At 54.4% G+C, this 19,321-nt stretch overlaps 3 protein-coding genes across 5 annotated transcripts; all 3 read left to right on the top strand.

The window, feature by feature from the left end:
* The first annotated feature begins 180 nt into the window (after positions 1-180).
* Hsd17b8 (hydroxysteroid 17-beta dehydrogenase 8) lies at positions 181-2,170 on the top strand. Its single transcript, XM_057751469.1, has 9 exons — positions 181-248; positions 412-629; positions 710-826; positions 936-1,028; positions 1,125-1,210; positions 1,289-1,373; positions 1,537-1,579; positions 1,756-1,830; positions 1,987-2,170. Exons 1-9 carry the CDS (start codon positions 203-205, stop codon positions 2,001-2,003), a joined length of 780 nt encoding a protein of 259 aa, XP_057607452.1. The 5' UTR covers positions 181-202; the 3' UTR covers positions 2,004-2,170.
* Positions 2,171-3,561: 1,391 nt separating this feature from the next.
* On the top strand, positions 3,562-7,031 carry Ring1 (ring finger protein 1). Its single transcript, XM_057751138.1, has 7 exons — positions 3,562-3,716; positions 3,809-3,934; positions 4,704-4,864; positions 4,948-5,163; positions 5,462-5,851; positions 6,160-6,433; positions 6,593-7,031. The coding sequence occupies exons 2-7, from the start codon at positions 3,857-3,859 to the stop codon at positions 6,692-6,694; spliced, it is 1,221 nt and encodes a 406-aa protein (XP_057607121.1). The 5' UTR covers positions 3,562-3,716; positions 3,809-3,856; the 3' UTR covers positions 6,695-7,031.
* A 6,865-nt stretch (positions 7,032-13,896) lies between these two features.
* LOC130890607 (H-2 class I histocompatibility antigen, Q10 alpha chain-like) lies at positions 13,897-18,012 on the top strand. 3 transcript variants are annotated; one of them, XM_057794699.1, is made up of 8 exons: positions 13,897-14,004; positions 14,210-14,377; positions 14,731-14,932; positions 16,533-16,808; positions 16,935-17,048; positions 17,230-17,262; positions 17,414-17,461; positions 17,602-18,012. In XM_057794699.1, exons 1-8 carry the CDS (start codon positions 13,933-13,935, stop codon positions 17,604-17,606), a joined length of 918 nt encoding a protein of 305 aa, XP_057650682.1. In that variant the 5' UTR covers positions 13,897-13,932; the 3' UTR covers positions 17,607-18,012. The 3 variants fall into 3 exon arrangements, with proteins under 3 accessions (XP_057650682.1, XP_057650683.1, XP_057650681.1); XM_057794698.1 differs by having other exon boundaries at positions 13,898-14,004; positions 14,210-14,479; positions 14,657-14,932; XM_057794700.1 differs by lacking the exons at positions 16,935-17,048; positions 17,230-17,262; positions 17,414-17,461; positions 17,602-18,012 and adding an exon at positions 16,332-16,429 and having other exon boundaries at positions 14,210-14,479; positions 14,657-14,932; positions 16,533-16,593.
* The last annotated feature ends 1,309 nt before the right edge of the window (positions 18,013-19,321 follow it).

The following is a 19,321-nucleotide window of genomic DNA, read 5'->3' as shown; positions in this document are numbered from 1 at the left end:
TTTTTGGGGGGAGTGGAGGCCCCTTGTCTCCCCCATACTCCCCAAATCCCCAGGGGTGGTGGGTGGCCACGCCCCCACGGTGGGAGGTGCCTGCCGAAGGCCTATGGCTGACAGGGTTTCCATTGGGCCCGGTTTGGCCCTCACCACGCCCCCATGTGTTCGGATTGGCTTGGGCTACGGGGCCCGCCCGCCCCCAGCCACCATGGCGTCTCAGCTCCGGCTCCACTCCGCGCTGGCTCTGGTCACAGGTTCAGGGGTTCCCTCCCAGGGTGGGTTGGGGTGCCCGGGCCATGTCAGCGAGCGCCATCCCTGGGGTCCCTGGCGCTTTTGTCCGAGTTTCAGTAACTTGGCGCCCCGTGACCTCTGACCTCCGCACGTCTTTCCCACTACCGCGGGCTCCCCCCATCTCAGGTGCGGGCAGCGGCATCGGCCGCGCGATCAGCGTGCGCCTGGCGAAAGAGGGCGCCGTCGTGGCCGCCTGCGACCTGGACGGGGCAGCTGCACAGAACACCGTGCAGCTGCTGGGCGGCTCGGGGAGCGAGGCCGGGGCACCGCGCGGGAAGCACGCCGCCTTCCAGGCGGACGTGTCGCAGGCCCCCGCTGCCAGGCGCCTGCTGGAGCAAGTGCAGGTGAACCAGTCACCGCGTCCCACAGCCCTCGGCCGGGCCCTTTGTGGTCTCTGGTGTCAGCTTCCCCCTCCCTCCCATAGGCCTGCTTTTCTCGTCCGCCATCTGTCGTTGTGTCCTGTGCGGGCATCACACGCGATAAGTTTCTGCTCCACATGTCAGAAGACGACTGGGACAGAGTTATAGCTGTCAATCTCAAGGTGGTGACCTCTGAACCCGTGACTTGTGCCCGCCCCCAGCCTGGGGAAGGACTTGGAGGAGGGCTGCCACCCCAGCTGATGTTGCCAGCTCATTACCCTCTCGTGCCAGGGCACCTTCCTAGTCACTCAGGCTGCAGCCCAGGCTTTGGTGTCCAGTGGCTCTCGTGGCTCCATCATCAACATCAGTAGCATCATTGGAAAGGTCAGGCTGAGCCGGACCAGGGCAGCTAGCCGCGTGGGCTCTGGGAAGACTCCCTTGGAGACTCCTGACTCACCCTGGGTCTCTGACTCACCATAGGTGGGGAATATTGGCCAAGCAAACTATGCGTCCTCCAAAGCGGGAGTGATTGGGCTCACCCAGACTGCAGCCCGCGAACTTGGACGGTGGGTCAGAACGGGGCACCCTACTGAGGGAGGGGTCAGTGTCTTTCCCAGGGTCAGCATCCATTCTTCCTCCCACAGACATGGGATCCGATGTAACTCAGTCCTCCCAGGGTTCATTACAACACCCATGACCCAGAAAATGCCAGAGAAAGTGAAGGACAAGGTAGGCTGTGGGTGGAGGGCAGTCAGAGGAGGCCGGTGAGGGAGATTACTGGGCACAGTGCAAACGGTGAGTATTCCAGACATGTACTTAGTGAGGGATGAGAAAAAGAGGGGGAAAAAAGTCCATGAAAGAAACTTTCAGCGACAAGAGTGTTTCCCTACAGGTGACTGCAATGATCCCGTTGGGACACTTGGGGGACCCTGAGGGTAAGCATGCGTTGGGAGAAGGCTCTGAGGAAGGGACTTGAAGAGATCTTTAAATCTGTAATATTTTTGAAAAGGTTGCAAAGGGATTAATGATTGGTGTGGCTTGGGGTTATGTGGGAGTATAGCCACTCCGGATCTAAGGCAGTGAGCCTGCCCTTCCCCCACCGTCCCCATAGATGTGGCAGATGTGGTTGCGTTCTTGGCATCTGAAGACAGTGGATATATCACAGGGGCCTCAGTGGAAGTCTCTGGTATGAGGCCTTCGTGGGGGAGGGTGGACGGGACGGAAAAGCACAACCTCGACTGCTGGAATGAGAAAGTGAGGGGACCGTGCAGCCCGAAGGGCAGAGGTCCCTTCTCTAGACCGGTGACCCATGCACCTGTTCCCATGTTTCTGCCCCTCTCAGGAGGTCTTTTCTTGTAACCGCCTCGTGGAAGCTGGACGCTGCTCGCCGCTCCCCACCACTGCCTGGCCCCCTGCTGACAGGACGCTAATTTCCCAGGCTACAAAGGGGGTGGCAGTGTGTGGCTCAGGCATGCTGAATATGGAAGGCAGGGGTGCTTGTGACCCTAATAAATTCCAAATCCTCTTCCCTGCCACCTCCGGTTCTTCTTGTGTCCAAGCCCTCAGACCCTTCCCCACCTCCCCCTCTCTCCCCTTTCCGAAGGATTGCTCCCTTTCACTGCCTGGTCTCCCAGGGCAACCCCCGCCGCCGGGTGTGAGAGGAAAGAGTGTATGTCACTGTGTGTGCGTGACACTCGGGGTCTTTCAGAGGGAGGGGATTCTGTCCTCACCCTCTTTCATTGGTCCTGCAGCACCAGTCATGCCCCCCCCAATCCCTGGGTCCTTATGGCCCCCAAGGGTGATTTGTTCTTTGCCCCATCCTGGTGTCCAGTCTGGCCTTGGAAGGGGGTCTTGGAACAGGTGGCCCACCCCCACCCCTCCTTTCTCTGCTCCCCTCCCTTCTCTCCACCTTACAATAGCCGCAGCCGGCCTGGGGTCGGATGGGGGGGGATTAGGGGAGGGGGCCAGGATTAGGGGAATGGACGAGCCGATGAAAGGGGCTGGAGGAGAGCAGAAGGGAGGGGGCTGGGAGGAGGAGGAAGGGGAGGGGGTCCGCGCTAATCGACTCTGGCGCCCACATAAGGACTGGCCACGGACTGAAGGAGAGAACAGGGAAGTAGGGGGTAACTGGGGTTGGGGGCGAGGGGACCCACTGCTAACTTGTCCCAGAGACAGGCCACCCCCTGGCAGCCGCAGCGCAGACTGGCGGGGGACAGAACGCCCGTCACGGTCTCTTCCTCCGTGCTCCTCATTCCCTGCACTCAACCGGGATGGCCCTGCTCCTTCCTCTTCGCGCTCCTCTCTGTCCGCTTCCTTCACTCCGAGTTCCAGAGAGGCTTTGCCCACTTTCCCACGCCACACATTTCACTCGTGTGTTCCCCGACTCCCCCACGGGGGTCCCATCTGGTGTCCCCGCTTCCGCGTGGCGTCTTCATCCCCGATGCCTCCGGTGCGTCTCCCTCCCCGCCCCGGGCCGCGGCTCCTGATTGTCCAAACGCAATTCTCGAGTCTCTGGCTCCGGCCGAGAGTTGCGTCTGGACGTCCCGAGCCGCCGCCCCCAAACCTCGAGGGGGAGAGGCCGGGCGGAGCGCGGGCCGGTCCCCCGGACACCCGGGACCCCGCCGCAGCCCTAGGGGCGCAGGGCGCGCGCCCAGCAGCAGAGGTGCAGCTGCGGCCGGCTTTCCGGGGATCCCGGGCCCCGGCTTGGGGGAAGCTGGAGATCATCGTCCGCGCCGCGGAGGGGAGCTCCGCCCTCGGGTTCCCCACGTGCACGCACCAGCACCCCCACCCCCAGGCCGGCTCCGTGCGCGTCCCGCGGGGGAGGGGGGAACCCGGTTCCACGGCACCCTCCACGCGCGCCGCGAGGGCGGTGACGTCTCCGCCGCGGGGGTGGGATGCAAGGAGGGCGGAAGTGACGTCGGGCCTCAGCGCCCGGGCCATGGCGGCGGCGGCGGCGGTGGCAGCGAGAGCCGCGGCGTGAGTGGCAGCTGCGGACCGAGCGGACCAGGGCGGCGCAGCCCGGGGGTCCCCGGGGAGAGGCCCGCGGCGTGGCAGCGCGACGGCCGGAGCCGGGTGAGGGGCCGCGGGGTGCGCGCACAGGGCTCCGGGGGCGGGGTCTGCAGAGGGGCGGCCCCGACAGCGTCCCCTCCCCCCCCGCTCCGCAGACTTCTTTCGGCGGAGCCCTGCTTGGAGGGGGTCCGCGCCCCGTCACCATGACGACGCCGGCGAATGCCCAGAATGCCAGTAAAACGTGGGAACTGAGTCTCTACGAGCTGCACCGGACCCCGCAGGTGACAGGGATCTTCCAGTCCCAACTCATCCCCTCCCGCCAGCTCTTCCCCCTCCCCCTTCACACTATTCTTTGCCCGATTCTGCATTTGAATCACCTTTCATCTTTTCAAAGCACTTCTACACTTACCTCGTTTAATCCGATTTCACCTCTCCAAACAGCCGTGGCAGAGAGGTATGGCAGATAGTGCTGCGTTAATTGGAGCACAGTAAACAGACGCCAGAAGTTACCTTTTCTCTCTCCTCTCGGCTCTCACATGTCCCACATGTCCGTGTACACAGACTCGTCCTACGAGTTTAAGCCAAACTCTCCAGTGTTCTGATTGAAAATCTGTTTTAACAGGCCCACTGAAATTCTAGTTGTCTCGCTCTTAGAGTTTTAAGGAAGCCTGTTGAGGCTGGGTGTGGTGGCTCACTGCAGAAGCAGAGGCAGGTGGATCTCTTAAGTTCGAGGTCAGCCTGGTTTTCCATAGTGAATCCAGGCCAGCTAGGGTCACACACATAGTGAGACCCCCAAAAAGCAAAAATAAGAAGTTTGTTGAATAAATATTCGCCAAGCCTGTGCCATCCCCAACTAACCCTCGCATCTCACCAAACGTTTGTTCCTTCTGTTTCAAAACTCCTTGTGAATGAGTCCTCATCCCTTCTGGATAATTTCCAAGTCATTGGTCTCCTCCATCCCAGAATTCCCATCTTCCTCAGTTGGCCAGCATGGCTGTCCGGGTTCTGAAATTCCTTTCCCCAACCCTCTGCCACCTGCTAATGGCCCAGGAAGCCATCATGGACGGGACAGAGATAGCGGTCTCACCTCGGTCGCTGCATTCGGAGCTCATGTGTCCCATCTGCCTGGACATGCTGAAGAACACAATGACCACCAAGGAGTGCCTCCACAGATTCTGCTCTGACTGCATCGTCACTGCCCTGCGGAGCGGGTAACAGGAGGGACCGTTTGCAGTGGGGGGGGGGCATCAGTGATGGCGACTGAGCCCACAGAGCTTCTTCTCTCCCAACCCAGGAACAAGGAGTGCCCTACCTGCCGGAAAAAGCTGGTATCCAAACGGTCCCTACGGCCAGACCCCAACTTTGATGCCCTGATCTCCAAAATCTACCCTAGCCGGGAAGAATACGAAGCCCATCAGGACCGAGTGCTCATCCGCCTCAGCCGCCTGCACAACCAGCAGGCGCTGAGCTCCAGTATCGAGGAGGGGCTTCGGATGCAGGCCATGCACAGGTGTGGAGGTCTGGAGACTCAGGTGTGAACTGTGAGGAGGTCTGGAGTAGGGGTCTCGTAGACTGCCCTCTTCCAGCTGCCAGGTGTTGACCAGGCAGGTGCCTGTGTTCTCAGACCGGTCTAGTCCTGTTTCTTCAGTCATCAGATAGAAGTAAAAACACTATGCTTGATACATCATTACCGACTGGTAAACACACAACATCACCATTAGGATTTCCATGGCCTCAGAATCGTCTGAAGTTTAACACTTAGAGGCCTGAGTTCTGCTCTCTTTAACCCGGACTGTTTATTTCTACAGGGCCCAGCGTGTAAGGCGGCCGATGCCCGGATCGGATCAGACCACCACCTTGAGTGGGGGGGAAGGAGAACCTGGGGAGGGAGAAGGGGATGGAGAGGACGTAAGCTCTGACTCCGCTCCTGACTCCACTCCAGGCCCTGCTCCCAAGCGACCCCGTGGAGGAGGTGCAGGGGGCAGCACTACGGGGACAGGAGGCGGTGCTGCTGGGGGGATTTGCGGGGGTGCTGGTTCTGAAGACTCTGGCGATCGGGGTGGCACTCTGGGAGGGGGAACTCTGGGCCCCCCCAGCCCTCCTGGGGCTCCCAGTCCTCCAGAGCCAGGCGGCGAGATCGAGCTTGTGTTCCGGCCCCACCCCCTGCTTGTGGAGAAGGGAGAGTACTGCCAGACTAGGTGAGGAGCCCCGCCTGAGTCCAGGATTCTGCATCAGAAGGGGGCTTCAGGCCTGGGGTGTAGTTCAGTTGGTAGCGTGCTTTTCAAACAGCCATGAGATCCCGACTTTCTCCTCCAGCACCACATAAACAAGGGTGGTGATGCGCACCCGTAATCCCAGAGGCAGGGGGATGAGAAGCTTAAGGTCACCTTCAGCTACATAGCAAGCTAGAAGCCAGCCCGGGGTACCCGTGTCTCTAGCCAGGCCTTTTGAGGAAGTTGTCCATTCGAGGACTCTGTTGCCCTCACATCCCCGCTCTGTCCTCCAGGTACGTGAAGACAACTGGGAACGCCACGGTGGATCATCTCTCCAAGTACTTGGCTCTGCGTATTGCCCTGGAGCGGAGGCAGCAACAGGAAACCATAGAGCCTGGAGGGCCTGGTGGGGGTGCCTCGGACACAGGCGGACCTGATGGGGGTGGTGGGGAGAGTGGGGTTGCCGGAGGAGGCGAAGGTCCTGAGGAGCCCACCCTGCCCAGCCTGGAAGGTGTCAGCGAGAAGCAGTACACCATCTACATAGCGCCTGGGGGTGGAGCGTTCACGGTGAGCATGTCCTGTCCCCCAGCATCTCAGCCCTGCTCTGTCCCTCTCTGTGGGCTCTGGTTCTGCACACTCCCCTTTCCCCCCTTTTTCTTTCCTCTTCCCTTGTCTCTCGTCCATTTCCTTTTCCGACTTTCCTCCCCCTGCCTCTCTCCTCTCTAGACGCTGAATGGCTCGCTGACCTTGGAGCTCGTGAATGAGAAGTTCTGGAAGGTGTCCAGGCCATTAGAGCTCTGCTATGCCCCCACTAAGGACCCAAAATGACTTCACAAGGGCACAGCCAGAAGATGGGGACCACAGGGTGTCCCTGTGTCCCGGCTCACCCTGCCAGCTTCAACTCCCAATGCCTCCCAGCCAGACAGCAAGAGGACACAAGCAAGGACAAATGGCTTTTATACAAAATATCTATATCAGATTCTTCTATATTGTACAGCACGGACCTGTACCTACTACTGCCTTTTCCATTGACCCTAACTGCCCATCCTGCAGGTGACGGGGAGGTGAACACGGCCCCTCCCCACCTTCCTACCAACAACAAATTTGCTTACTTCTTTGAAAGCTGCAGTCCTCTGTGTGTGTCTATCAAGAGTGTATAATAAACAGGTGGGGGGAGCTGGAGAAGTGGCTCAGCGGTTAAGAGCTCAGGCTACTCTCGCAGAGGACCTGAGTTTGATTCCCAGCACCCACATGGTGGTGCACCACCATCTGTAACTCTGGTTTCGGGGGGTCTGAAGCCCTTTTCTGGCCTCTGCAGTCACCAGGAACACGTGATGCACTGACTTGTGCGGGTGAAATACCCACACATAAAAATTAACGGGGCGTAGTGGCGCACGCCTTTAATTCCAGCACTCAGGTGACAGAGGCAGGTGGATCTCTGAGTTTGAGGGCAGTCTGGTCTATAGTGAGTTCAGGCCAGCCAAGGCTACCTAGTGTTTTATTTGGGAAAGCTTAAAACTCACAGGAAATGAGTGATGGAAATAGGAGGTGATGGCAGAGGTTAGCCCCCTATAGCTCCCCCCATACAATAGAAATGAAAAGAGGGAGGAGCCAGCCATGATCTCAAATTCCTGCAGTCCCAGGATCTGGTTGGCAGAGCCAGAAGAATCGCCACAACCTTGAAACCAGCCTGGTCTACATGATGAGTTCTGGGCCAGCCTGGACTAGTTACACTGAGCTCCAAACACCTGAAGACAAGGGAACTAGGGACAATCTGAGAAGCTGGAGGAGAGGATGAAGGGGCAGACTTTCCAAACATTCTGCACAACTCCATCAGCCCAGTGAAATCCAGTTAACCCGCAGGAGGTACAAAGCCAGGTCTCCACGGTAAAGTCGGTCTGGCCACCAAGAAGACAGCCATGAAGATTGAAGAGAACATTCCATCACTACTGATGAAAAGAGAGGGCTGTGAGAACCAGTTGTGGCCTTGGGGTCTGGAGTTCCAGAGGAGTCTAGGGTTTCAGGAACAGGCTTTCTGCAGCAGAATGAATGCACCCTCTGCCCCGTCTCCCTCAGGGCCTCACGATGCTGCAGGCAGGACTGGGTGGGCTCCCTTGGATCCCTTGGATTTTCTTGTGTGATCCCTGGCACCGACAATTACGGCCCACCCTTTCTCTAGCGCCTTTGAGAACCGCTGCTGACCTGTCAATGTGCCACCGTTGTCCCACAGAGGTTCAAGATGCTCGCTTACCCCCAGTGCAGCCCCATTCCTCAGTGTCCATCTGTAGATAGGGCCTCACTGTGCCACCCTGGCTGCCCGATCAGGCTAGCTTTGAACTCACAGAGACCTGCCTGCCTCTGCCTCCTGAGTGCTGGTATCAAAGGCTTGCACCACCATGCCCAGCTGCATCCCCTTAATCCAACAATGCCCGGCCGTGCAGCAGGCCAGCGAGGTAGAGACGTAGGGAGGAGCCAGGGAGACACCGAGGAGGAAGCCCACCTTCCAGTAGGCAATCAGTGCTCGCTCATCCCTAGCGGCTTCTGAGTTGCTGCCTGGCTTCCTTTCAGTAATTCTCAGCTTTTCAACCTCTTCCCATGTCCCCTGCCTGTGTAATTAAGGCCTTCATAGGCGTGGCTCCCTACTTTGGAAACACCACGTGTGGGCCTGTCACAGGTCACCTGGGGTAAGTGTCCTCACCTCTGCCAACAGTTCTCCCCAGTGCAGGGAGAAGGCAGCTTACATGTGTGGCACTAGATGGGGTGTTTGCACCCCACATTCTCCTCAAGGCAGCATTACCGACTCAGCAAGATGAGACATAATATATATATATATATTATATATATGTATACGCACACACACAAGAGCAGCTGTTTATACTCAGACAGTTTATACTCTGAGGGTTAAGAGGCGTCACCTGAGGGAAGTGTGAACCATTCTCAGACCATGGTCAAACACCGTCCCCTACCGGCCATTCTCAGACCGCAGTCAGACTCCCGTCCCCTTACCGATCCACCCAACTCTTTCGCCCAGAAGCTAAGCAGCTAAGCGCACACCAGCTCCTCCGCTAATGGCTCCATCACCTTTGCCCCTCCACCCTACCTCACCTTTTCCTGGACTTCCCAAAATCCTATTACACGCAACCAGAAACGAAGCCCAGAAAGAGGCACCTCCAGCTGTTTTAGAGGCTTCTAAGGGGAAAGAACAGCAGAGCAGGTGTCCCAGGAAAAAAGGGGAGTAGAGGCAGCGATGGGAAGAGGAGAGGATGGAGGAAAAAGTGGAGAAGGGAAAGCAGGGCCGAGCAAGGCTCACTGCAGCAGGCGTGGAGGTACAGCCCTGTGATCCTCCCACTGCAGAGGGTGGATGCAGGAGGATCGGAAGCTCAGGGTCATCCTGGCTACATACTGATTTCCAGGTACATGAAGCACTGTGTCACAAAGAAAATTATCAGGATTAGAAAATTTGGGGGGGGGGGGCGGGCCTTTAATCCCAGCACTCGGGAGGCAGAGGCAGGTGGATCACTGTGAGTTTGAGACCAGCCTGGTCTACAAGAACTAGTTCCAGGACAGGCTCCAAAGCTGCAGAGAAACCCTGTCTCAAAAACAACAACAACAACAACAACAACAACAAAAATTTTTGGAAGAAACATGGTGGGATGGGCTTGCCCACTTTTTCTTCAGTTCTACCTTCCCTGATGCTAAGAAGCAGTTACTGCGGGAGATGGAGACAGGCGCTTTTCATCCCAGCACTCCGGAGACACACGCAGGCGGATCTATAGGAGCTGAGTCCAGTCTCATCTATATCGTGGATTCCAGCAAAGCCAGAGCTCAAGTCCCCACCATCTGGGGACTGCCACTCCCATAGAAGCCCCTGAACAAAGTCTCAACAGTTAACAGGGCCCTCCAACCAGCCTGGCACCAAAGAGGGAGCTGCCATGCTCCGTCTGGTAGGGGTTCCCTTAGGAAAGTCTCTGGCTTCAACAACAGCTGCCACTTTGTTCCCGTCTAGGGCCAAGTAGGACCTCAGTCCTTGTATTAACTTGACACACAGTTTACTCTTCGAAGTTGGCAACACTGTTGCCTGTGATGCATCAGTGGTGACAACTGACAGAAGCTAAACGGAATTCACTTTCAGCGGTGAAAGGGCGCTAGAGAGACCACCCCAGCGCCACCCATTCTGCTGTCTTTCCACAGAGTCTCACAGGGTAGCCCTGGCTGGCCTGTGTCACTCAAAACACACAGCTCTCTCTTCAAAGGGAATTGCGGATGGTTTATCATAGAGTCAGATTCCAGTGACCATTGTTTCAGGATAGTCAATCATATTGTGAACTCCAAGTTTGCATTTGCATTAATTAAATAAAATCAACCATGATTCAGGTGGCGGGGCCAGCAACTGTTTGATTGGAACTAGCCATAGAGAGTCTGGAGGAGGAGGAAAATGGATGGACAGACACACAGAAAGAAGTAGGATGGACTTGGAATTTTGCACTTCTTTTTGGTTTGGGACAAGTGGAGAGACATGTCTCTTGCTGGGTCTCTGGCCAAAAAGCAAGGTCAGCTGGTCACTTTTTTTTTTTTTTTTTTTTTTGGTGTTTCGAGACAGGGTTTCTCTGTGGCTTTGGAGCCTGTCCTGGAACTAGCTCTTGTAGACCAGGCTGGTCTCGAACTCACAGAGATCCGCCTGCCTCTGCCTCCCAAGTGCTGGGATTAAAGGCGTGTGCCACCACCACCCGGCTCAGCTGGTCACTTCTTAGCCTCTCTGATCTAGCAGGTTTTCTCCCCACATCTGACTTCCAAGTCTTGGTAAATAGAATGATAGAGAATCAGTTTAAAGCTGCAAATCTGTATACATAGTATATATATATGTATACATACTATAAATATATTGCTACATGTATGTATGCATGTTATATACATGTGGCTTAAGCCTACATCTCTGCCACAGCTGTGGGATCAGAAGTCCCTCTAGGCCAGGACCTGAGTGGCCAGTGGGGTGCTGACTGGGGGGCCTTGGGGCCATAGACGGTAACTAAAATATCAGTAGGTTCATGTACAATCACTAAGCCAACAGAAAAACGTCAGACCATGGGTTTAGGTTACCCCAATTCCATATTCCAATATGGTAACCATTTCGTGAAGTTTTCATAGGAGCAGCACAAAGAAAGCCATGAATAAAGACACTTCGAATATGTGGGGGGAGGCTTCCCAAACTCCAAATTACTACTCAAGAACTGTATTAATTAAATCACTGCTTTGCCTATTAGCTCTAGCTTCTTATTGGCTAACTCCTACATCCTAAATCCTAAACTAACCCATCTCCATTAATCTGGACATCACTACGAGGTCATGGCCTACTGGCAAAGTTTCAGTGGGCTCCAGCGGAGGTGTCTGTCCCAGGCGGTGGCTACATGGCTTCTCCCTGACTCCCTGACTCTGTGTACTCTATCTATCTATCTATCTATCTATCTATCTATCTATCTATCTATCTATCTATCTATCTATCTCTTTCAGCCATTGGCCAAAAGCAGCTTCTGTATTAACCAATGGCACTAAAACATATTCACAACATACATCACCTCCACATCACGAATATATTGGCAGAGACATGAGAGAGACGGAGAAGATGGGGGATTCCCTCCCATAGGCCTCAGATGCTATTTTTCGGGTTAGTGAGAGCCAGTGGTCTACTAAGTTAATAGAGTCCAAAGGTTTTTTTTTTTTAATTAAATATTTAAAATGTATTTTACATACCAACCCCAGTTTTCCTGTGGTGATGTTTTGTTTGTGATCTAACAGATAAAGCTTGCCTGAAGATCAGAGTGCAGAGCTAAGATACTAGTTAGCCATAGAGGTCAGGCAGTGGTGGCACACACCCTTAATCCCAGCACTTGGGAAGAGGAAGCAGAAAGATCAGGAGATCCAGGCCACCTTGAGATTGATTCAGTCTAAAAGAGAAACAGAGCTCAGACATTTAATCCCAGCACTATGGAGGTGGAGTCAGGAGTGATATGGCTGGGTAGAGAGAGGAACATAAGGCGGGAGGAGACAGGAAGGAGCTCGGTGCAGTCTGAGGTTTCATAGAGACAGAAAGCATTCAATCTGAAGATTTGTAGAGACAGTATCACCCCTTAGATCTGAGGAATCATAGGGATGGGATCCCCCCTTTGGTCTGAGGATTTGACAGAGGTAAAAGGTCTCTCTTGCAGCTAGTTGCTCTGCTTCTCTGATCTCCCAGTTTCACCCCTAATATCTGACTCCGGGTTTTTATTATTAAGAACAATTAGAATCCACACTCCAATTTCCCCTCTCTCCTCTCCTCCTGTCCCCTCCCCCACCTTCCTTCTCCTCCCACCATCCACTCCTCCTCTGTCTCCATCAGAAAGGGTAAGGTCTCTGTGGGAGTCAACAAAGCAAAGCAAGGCACAGCAAGTTGAGGAAGGACCCAGCTCTTCCCCCTGCTTCAAGGCTGACCGAGGCATCCCACCATAGGGAATGGTTCCCAAAGCCAGTTCATGCACCACGGACAGGTCCTGACCCCACTGCGAGGGGCCCCACAAACAGACCAAGGTACACAACTGTCACTCACACGCCGAGGGCCTAGGTCGTCCCTTGCAGGCTCCCTAGCTGTTAGAGTCCATGAACCCCTCTGAGCTCAGGTGGTTTGCCCCTGTGGTTTCCCCATCATGATTTTGACCTCCCCTTGTGCATGTAATCCCTCCTTCCTCTCTTCAACTGAGCTCCTGGAGCTGGGCCCAGTGCTTGACTGTGGATCTCTGCATCTGCTTCCTTCAGTTAAGGGATGTAGGTGCTTTGATGACAATTAGGGTAGATGCTAATCTGATTACGGGGCAGGCCAATTCAGGCACCCTCTCTGCTGTTGCTAGGAGTCTTAGCTGGGGTCGTCCTTGTGGATTCCTGGGAGTTTCCCTGGAACCAGGTTTCTCCCTAACCCCATAAAGTCTCCCTCTATCAAGATATCTCATTCATTGCTCCTCCAATTCCCACCCCTCAACCCCCCCATGCAGTTTACCCAGGAGATCTCATCTGTTTCCTCTTTCCCAGGTGATCCATGCATCCATCTTAGAGTCTCCATGTTCCCTAGCTTCTGTGGGGCTGTGGACTGCAGCCTGGTTGTCCTTTGCTTTACATCTAATATCCACCTATGAGTGAGCACACTGTGTTTGTCTTTCTGAGTCTGGGTTACCTCACTCAGGATGGTTTTTTCTAGTTCCCTTCATTTGCCTGCAGATTTCATGAGTCATTGTTTTTTAGGACTAAACCTCTGCAACTGCAAGCAAATCCCAGTTAAACCCTTTTATTTATTTATTTATTTATTTATTTATTTATTTATTTATTTATTTATTTATTTAATTTTTTGGTTTTTCAAGACAGGGTTTCTCTGTAGCTTTGGAGCCTGTCCTGGAACTCCCTTTGTAGAAATCCTTTCTTTTATAAGATTTTCCATGTTCATGGTGTCTCTTCAGGACCTCTGGAAGAACAGACAGTGCTCTTAACCTCTGAGCCATCTCTCCAGCCCAATCCCATTGTCTTTAATTCATCCAGCTGAGCTGCACTGAGCAGCAGCATCTCCAGCCCTAACTTCTGGCTCAAGGAAAAGGTTGACAACAAAACTCTTTAAAAAAAAAGGGGGGGGGGGCTGGAGATATGGCTCAGTGGTTAAGAGCACTGGCTGCTCTTCCAGAGGTCCTGAGTTCAATTCCCAGCAACCACATGGTGGCTCACAACCATCTGTAGTGATATCTGGCGCCCTCTTCTGGCGTGAGGGCGTACATGGAGGCAGAATGTCATATACATAATAAATAAATTAATTAGTCCCCAGAAGGGTGAGGTCTGGGTGGGAAAGCCCAGGGCTGGGGATTCCCCTGTCCCCAGTTTCACTTCTCCAGCTCCTAACCTGGGTCAGGTCCTTCTGCCCGGACACTGATGACAACTCGGCGGTTCTCACCCCCATTGGGTGACGGGATCCCGGGGAACCAACCAGCGTCGCCGCGGTCGCCGGTTATAAAGTCCACGCAGACCGCGGAAGTCAGAGTCGTCCCAGATCTGAGATGGGGCGATGGCGTTGCGCACGCTGCTCCTGCTGCTGGCGGCCGCCCTGGCCCCGACCCAGACCTGCGCGGGTGAGTGCGGGGTCGGGAGGGAAACGGGCTCTGCGGGGAGGGCGGGGGCGGCACCGGGGAAGCCGCGTCCCCGCGTGGCACAGCCGGACCCTCGCGCCCCTTCTCCACCCGCGTCCCGAGCCCCGCGCCCTGCTCCCCTCGCAGCCCGCGCTCCTGCCCGGGGTCCCGGGAGCAGGGCCGGGGTCTCACCGCGCGCCGCCCCCAGGCTCGCACTCCATGCTGTATTTCAACACCATCGTGTCCTGGCCCGGCCTCGGGGAGCCCCGGTTCACCTCTGTCGGCTACGTGGACGACACGCAGTTCGTGCGCTACGACAGCGACGCGGAGACTCCGAGGATGGAGCCGCGGGCGCCATGGATGGAGCAGGTGGGACGTGAGTATTGGGTGAGGAACACAGAGATCGCCAAGATCGCTGAAAGGAGTTTCAGAGTTGACCTGAGGACCCTGCTCGGCTACTACAACCAGAGCAAGGGCGGTGAGTGACCGCGGTCGGAGGTCACGACCCCTCCACGTCCCTACGCACGGGCCGGAGTTGCCCCGGGTTCCAGGTCCGTGGTTTCCCTTTCGGTTTAGAGTCCGTGGGTGGGCGGGGCCGCAGGCGTGGTGACGGGGGCAGGGCGGGTGGGCGGGGCTGACCGCAGGGTCCCCGCAGGCTCTCACACCATCCAGTGGATGTTCGGCTGTGAGGTGGGGTCGGACGGGCGCTTCCTCCGCGGGTTTGAACAGGTCGCCTACGACGGCCTCGATTACATCGCCCTGAACGACGACCTGAAGACGTGGACGGCGGCGGACACAGCGGCGCTGATCACCAAGCGGAAGTGGGAGCAGAATGGTGCTGCAGAGAGTTACAAGGCCTACCTGGAGGGCCCGTGCGTGCAGTGGCTGCGCAGACACCTGGAGAACGGGAAGGCCGCGCTGCTGCGCTCAGGTGCGGGGCCGCGGGCAACTCCTCCCTCTGCCCTCGGGCTGGGCTCAGTCCTGAGGAAGAGGAAACCCTCACTGGGGTCATGCCCCTGTCTCTGAGAGCAGACAGTGTCCCTGGGTCTCCTGATCCAGCATCCAGGGACTGCACTGACCTCCCAGGGCTCAGCCTTCTCCCTGGACAGTTCCACATCTGTCTCAGGAGGGAGGAGAGAGGATCCCGACATCACCAACAGTGGCTCCTTCAGTCTGCAGCCCCTGTCAGCCATGGCCTCTCCCAGGCCGGGTTCTCTGCCCACACCCAGTGTCTGTGGACTCTGAGTTCTGTCAGCTGAGTGTGTCAGCCCTTACACACCAGGACCGGAGTCTCCTTTACCTGGTGGGAGACATGGACTCCCCTACCCTAGGCTGCTTCCCCCAGTTTCTAGAACTTTCCAAAGAATACATTCTCCCAGATTCCTGTGTGTGAGGTTTGCATCCATCCCACACCCAAATTGTATGGCTTCCTAGAATGGTCACGTGGGACCCTGGTTATGGGGAGCCCTGGACAAATCCTAAATTGTGGAGGTTTTTTTTTTCTTCTTTTCTTTCTTTTGTTGTTATTATTATTGTTATATTATTTTCAAAGTTATTATTTTCCTTTTAGTGCGTTTTCCTTCCTCACTGGGACAGTTTTCCTTCTCTCCCTCCCCTGTGTTATCTTGTGTATCAGTCTCCACAGGTGCCATGGGGACTGACACTCTGATAATTAGACAAGTTAAGTCAGTGGGGTTTTTTTGTTGTTGCTGTTGTTTGTTTTTGTTTTTTTTTTTTTTTTTGGTTTGTCGAGACAGGGCTTCAACATAGCTTTGGAGCAAGTCAGTGTTCCCTTTCAATGAGAAAGATTCCTGGGAGTTTTAGACTATTTTCTGCCAGAAGTAGCCATCCGGAACCCCCTGCTCTCCCTCTGACCCAACAAGTTACAGTGTTGCCCTAGTGAATTAGGAACTGAACTTCCTCAGAGACAGGGTCTTGGGAAGATCCCCACACCCTGTGAGCACCGCTGTGTCCCAGTGAGTGCTGCACTGGGCTCCACAGCACACTTCAGGGATCCTGGGTATCTTGTCCCCCCAGAGGCAGGGATTGGAGAATCAGTGTCTCTGGCTGAGTGTCAGAGGTTCACCACATTTCTGCTGCTCACTGTGGTGATGGCTGTTCACTAGGATGGACAGTTAATGCTGGACAGAAAGATGACCACAGTGCTTGAGCCTCAATGGTGTCAGCAGAAGTTTCTGGTGCCCTTCATGTAGACTGCTCCTCTTAATTTCTTATTTTGATATGAATGTAATCACATATAAATTAATTATTTTCCATTCCTTCATCCTTTTCCTACCTAACTTATGCTATACTATACTTATACTAAATAGGATTGTGCAGACCTGCTGGCTCATGTGGATTCCCTCTTAGCTTCTGGGTCTCCCAAGAAACTGCAGTTCTGTGATGAGGGGACCAGCTCTACCTGCAGGTCACCAACAGTCACATGATTCAGTGTCATCATTGATTTAACTTTGTCTTTGCAGATTTCAGTTTATCTTCTTAATTGTGGATTTCTTAAACATTCCACACAGATCCCCCAAAGGCACATGTGACCCATCATCCTGGATCTAATGGTGACGTCACCCTGAGGTGCTGGGCCCTGGGCTTCTACCCTGCCTCCATTACCCTGACCTGGCAGAGGGAGGAGGAGGAACAGACTCAGGACATAGAGCTGGTGGAGACCAGACCTTCTGGGGATGGAACCTACCAGAAGTGGGCATCTCTGGTGGTGCCTTCTGGAGAGGAGCACAAATACACATGCCATGTGCACCATGAGGGGCTGCCTGAGCCCCTCACCCTGAGATGGGGTAAGGAGGGAGTGGGTGCAGAGCTGGGGTCAGGGAAAGTTGGAGCCTTCTGCAGACCCTGAGCAGGGTCAGGGCTAAGAGCTGGGTCATGACCCTCACTTTCCCTTCCTGTCCTTCCCTTCCCAGACCCTCCTCAGTCCACGGTCCTCATCATGGCAATGATTGCTGGTCTGGTTTTCCTTGGAGCTATGATCATTGGAGCTGTGGTGGCTGTTGTGATGAAGAGGAGGAAAAACCCAGGTAGGAAAGAGCAGGGTCTGAGTTCTCTCTCAGCCCCTTTTAGAAGTGTGTTCTGCCTCATTAATGGGAAACACATCCACAGCCCTCATTGCTGCTGTCTCTACCCTGGGTCTGCTGTCAGTTCTGGAAACTTCCTAGGGTCGGGGTCTTCCCTGGTCTCTCACAGCTTTTCTTCTCACAGGTGGAAAAGGAGGCAACTATGCTCTGGCTCTCGGTAAGAGTGGGAGGCAGGATTGTCCCTGAGACCTGTGGGTTGAAACTGGATTATTTGTGGAAATCTGACAGTCCATATTATCTCTTCCAGCAAAATATTCTGGGGTCCTTGTCTTTAGCTTTCCATTAATATATATGTATTTTTACCCCAGGCAGGGACAGTTCCCAGAGCTCCGATGTGTCTCTCCCAGACTGTAAAGGTGACCCTCTGGGACCTGACTTGGGGAGGGGCAGAGTGGACATGATTGGGTTTCAGGGACCCCCAGAATCTCCTCTGAGTGAGTGGTGGGTTTTTGGGATGTTGTCTTCACAGTGATTGTTCATGACTCTTGTTCTGTAGCGTGAAGACAGCTGCCTGGTGTGGATGGAGTGACAGACGATGTGTTCAGGTCTCTCCTGTGACATCCAGAGCCCCTCAGTTCACTCTCAGCAATAGTGTCTGATGTTCCCTGTGATCCTATGGACTCAATGTGAAGAACTGGGGAGCCCAGCCCACCCTGCACACCAGGACGCTGTCCCTGCACTGCCCTGTTCCCTTCCACAGCCAATGTTCCCGTTCCTGCAGATAGGAAGGGAAAATCTCCATCCTGTCTCCTCCATGCTGTCCTGAGCTGCAACCCTGACTTCCCCACTAAAAATAAGAATCTGAATGTGAAGATTGTTCATGTCCTTTATTTAATAGGTTTATTAGTGACTAAATTAAAAGATTAAGATAGTGTTTGTGAAGGAATAAATGGCAACATGAAGAACCTCCCAGAATCTGTGTTCACTATGCTGTGTGCATCTGGTGGGACAGGATGAGGCTGTGGGAGATGAATGAGAACAGGGCTCCCAGGTGGAGCTCAGTCCATTGCCAGCTTTGACAAGGTCACTCCTCAGCTCTGTTACCTTCTGACTGGGTTCTAACTTTGTCACTTAGAACCAAATGCTGACATCTGTGATCACAAGGACACTGGGATGGCCAGAGCCTTGTCCTGTCCCCAGGATTATGAGCTGCCAGGGCTTCTGTCCTGACTGTGATTCTTTCCTCTGTCTTCTCTGTTTATTTCTTGTCTGTTTAGTTAGTATGGAGGACTAGGCCTGTTCCTGCTCCTGTGAGTGGTGTCGGCCTCACTCTCCTGTGGGGTCCCTGAGTGACAGCAGTAAGAGGTGTTTTCCATCCCTGTCCCCCCAAGGTCCAGCTAGGCCCCTGCACTCAGGAGACTGTGGGATGAGAACATGAGCTTCAGTCTCCTGAGCTCCTGCCTTCCCTCAGGCCCCTCCCTGAAGGTTCTCTCCTTCTTTCCCATCTATCAGAATCTACCCCAGTTGTAGGATGGGCAGAGAGGAGGGATCCACAGGGTCTCATCTCAGATCTGTCCTGTGTTCTGCCCAAGGTCCCATTTCCCCTGCCTTTGGGAATTATGGTGCTGCCTCCAGTGGAGACTCAAGGATTTTCAGGCTGAGTCTACTTTAGATTTATGTTTATTAAAAAACATGATCTAGGGACTGAAGAGATGGCTCAGGGCTTGAGAGCACTTGCTGCTCTTGCAGAGGACCCAGGTTCAGATCCCAGCACCCACCTGATGGCTCGTAACCATCCATAACTCCTGTTCCATGACATCCAATGTCCCTGCGGACACCACGCAGATTCATGGTGCAAACGCTACTAACAAGAAAACACTCATAGATGCAACATTCATAAATTAAAATAAAAAGATTGTGGGGAATGCTGGAGATGGAAATTCCTTCATCCTCTGCTCCAGGTTCTGGCTTCTGCACTTTTCTATCTTTGTGACGTTCTGTCAGGAGCTCCAGGAGCCTTAGCAGAGATGTTTGATGATGCTTTATGATGCTGCCATCTTTTTTTTTTTTTTTTTTTTTTTTTTTTTGGTTTTTCTAGACAGGGTTTCTCTGTGGTTTTGGATCCTGTCCTGGAACTAGCTCTTGTAGACCAGGCTGGTCTTGAACTCACAGAGATCCGCCTGCCTCTGCCTTCCAAGTGCTGGGATTAAAGGTGTGCGCCACCACCGCCCAGCCTTGATGCTGCCATCTTTATCTTGTGAGGCATGATGGTTTCC

Source organism: Chionomys nivalis, chromosome 19 (genome assembly GCF_950005125.1).
Source record: "Chionomys nivalis chromosome 19, mChiNiv1.1, whole genome shotgun sequence".
NCBI classification, from domain to species: Eukaryota; Metazoa; Chordata; class Mammalia; order Rodentia; family Cricetidae; genus Chionomys; species Chionomys nivalis.
The sequence above is the reverse complement of the archived record's forward strand: the minus strand, read 5'-3'. Positions and strand labels throughout refer to the sequence as shown.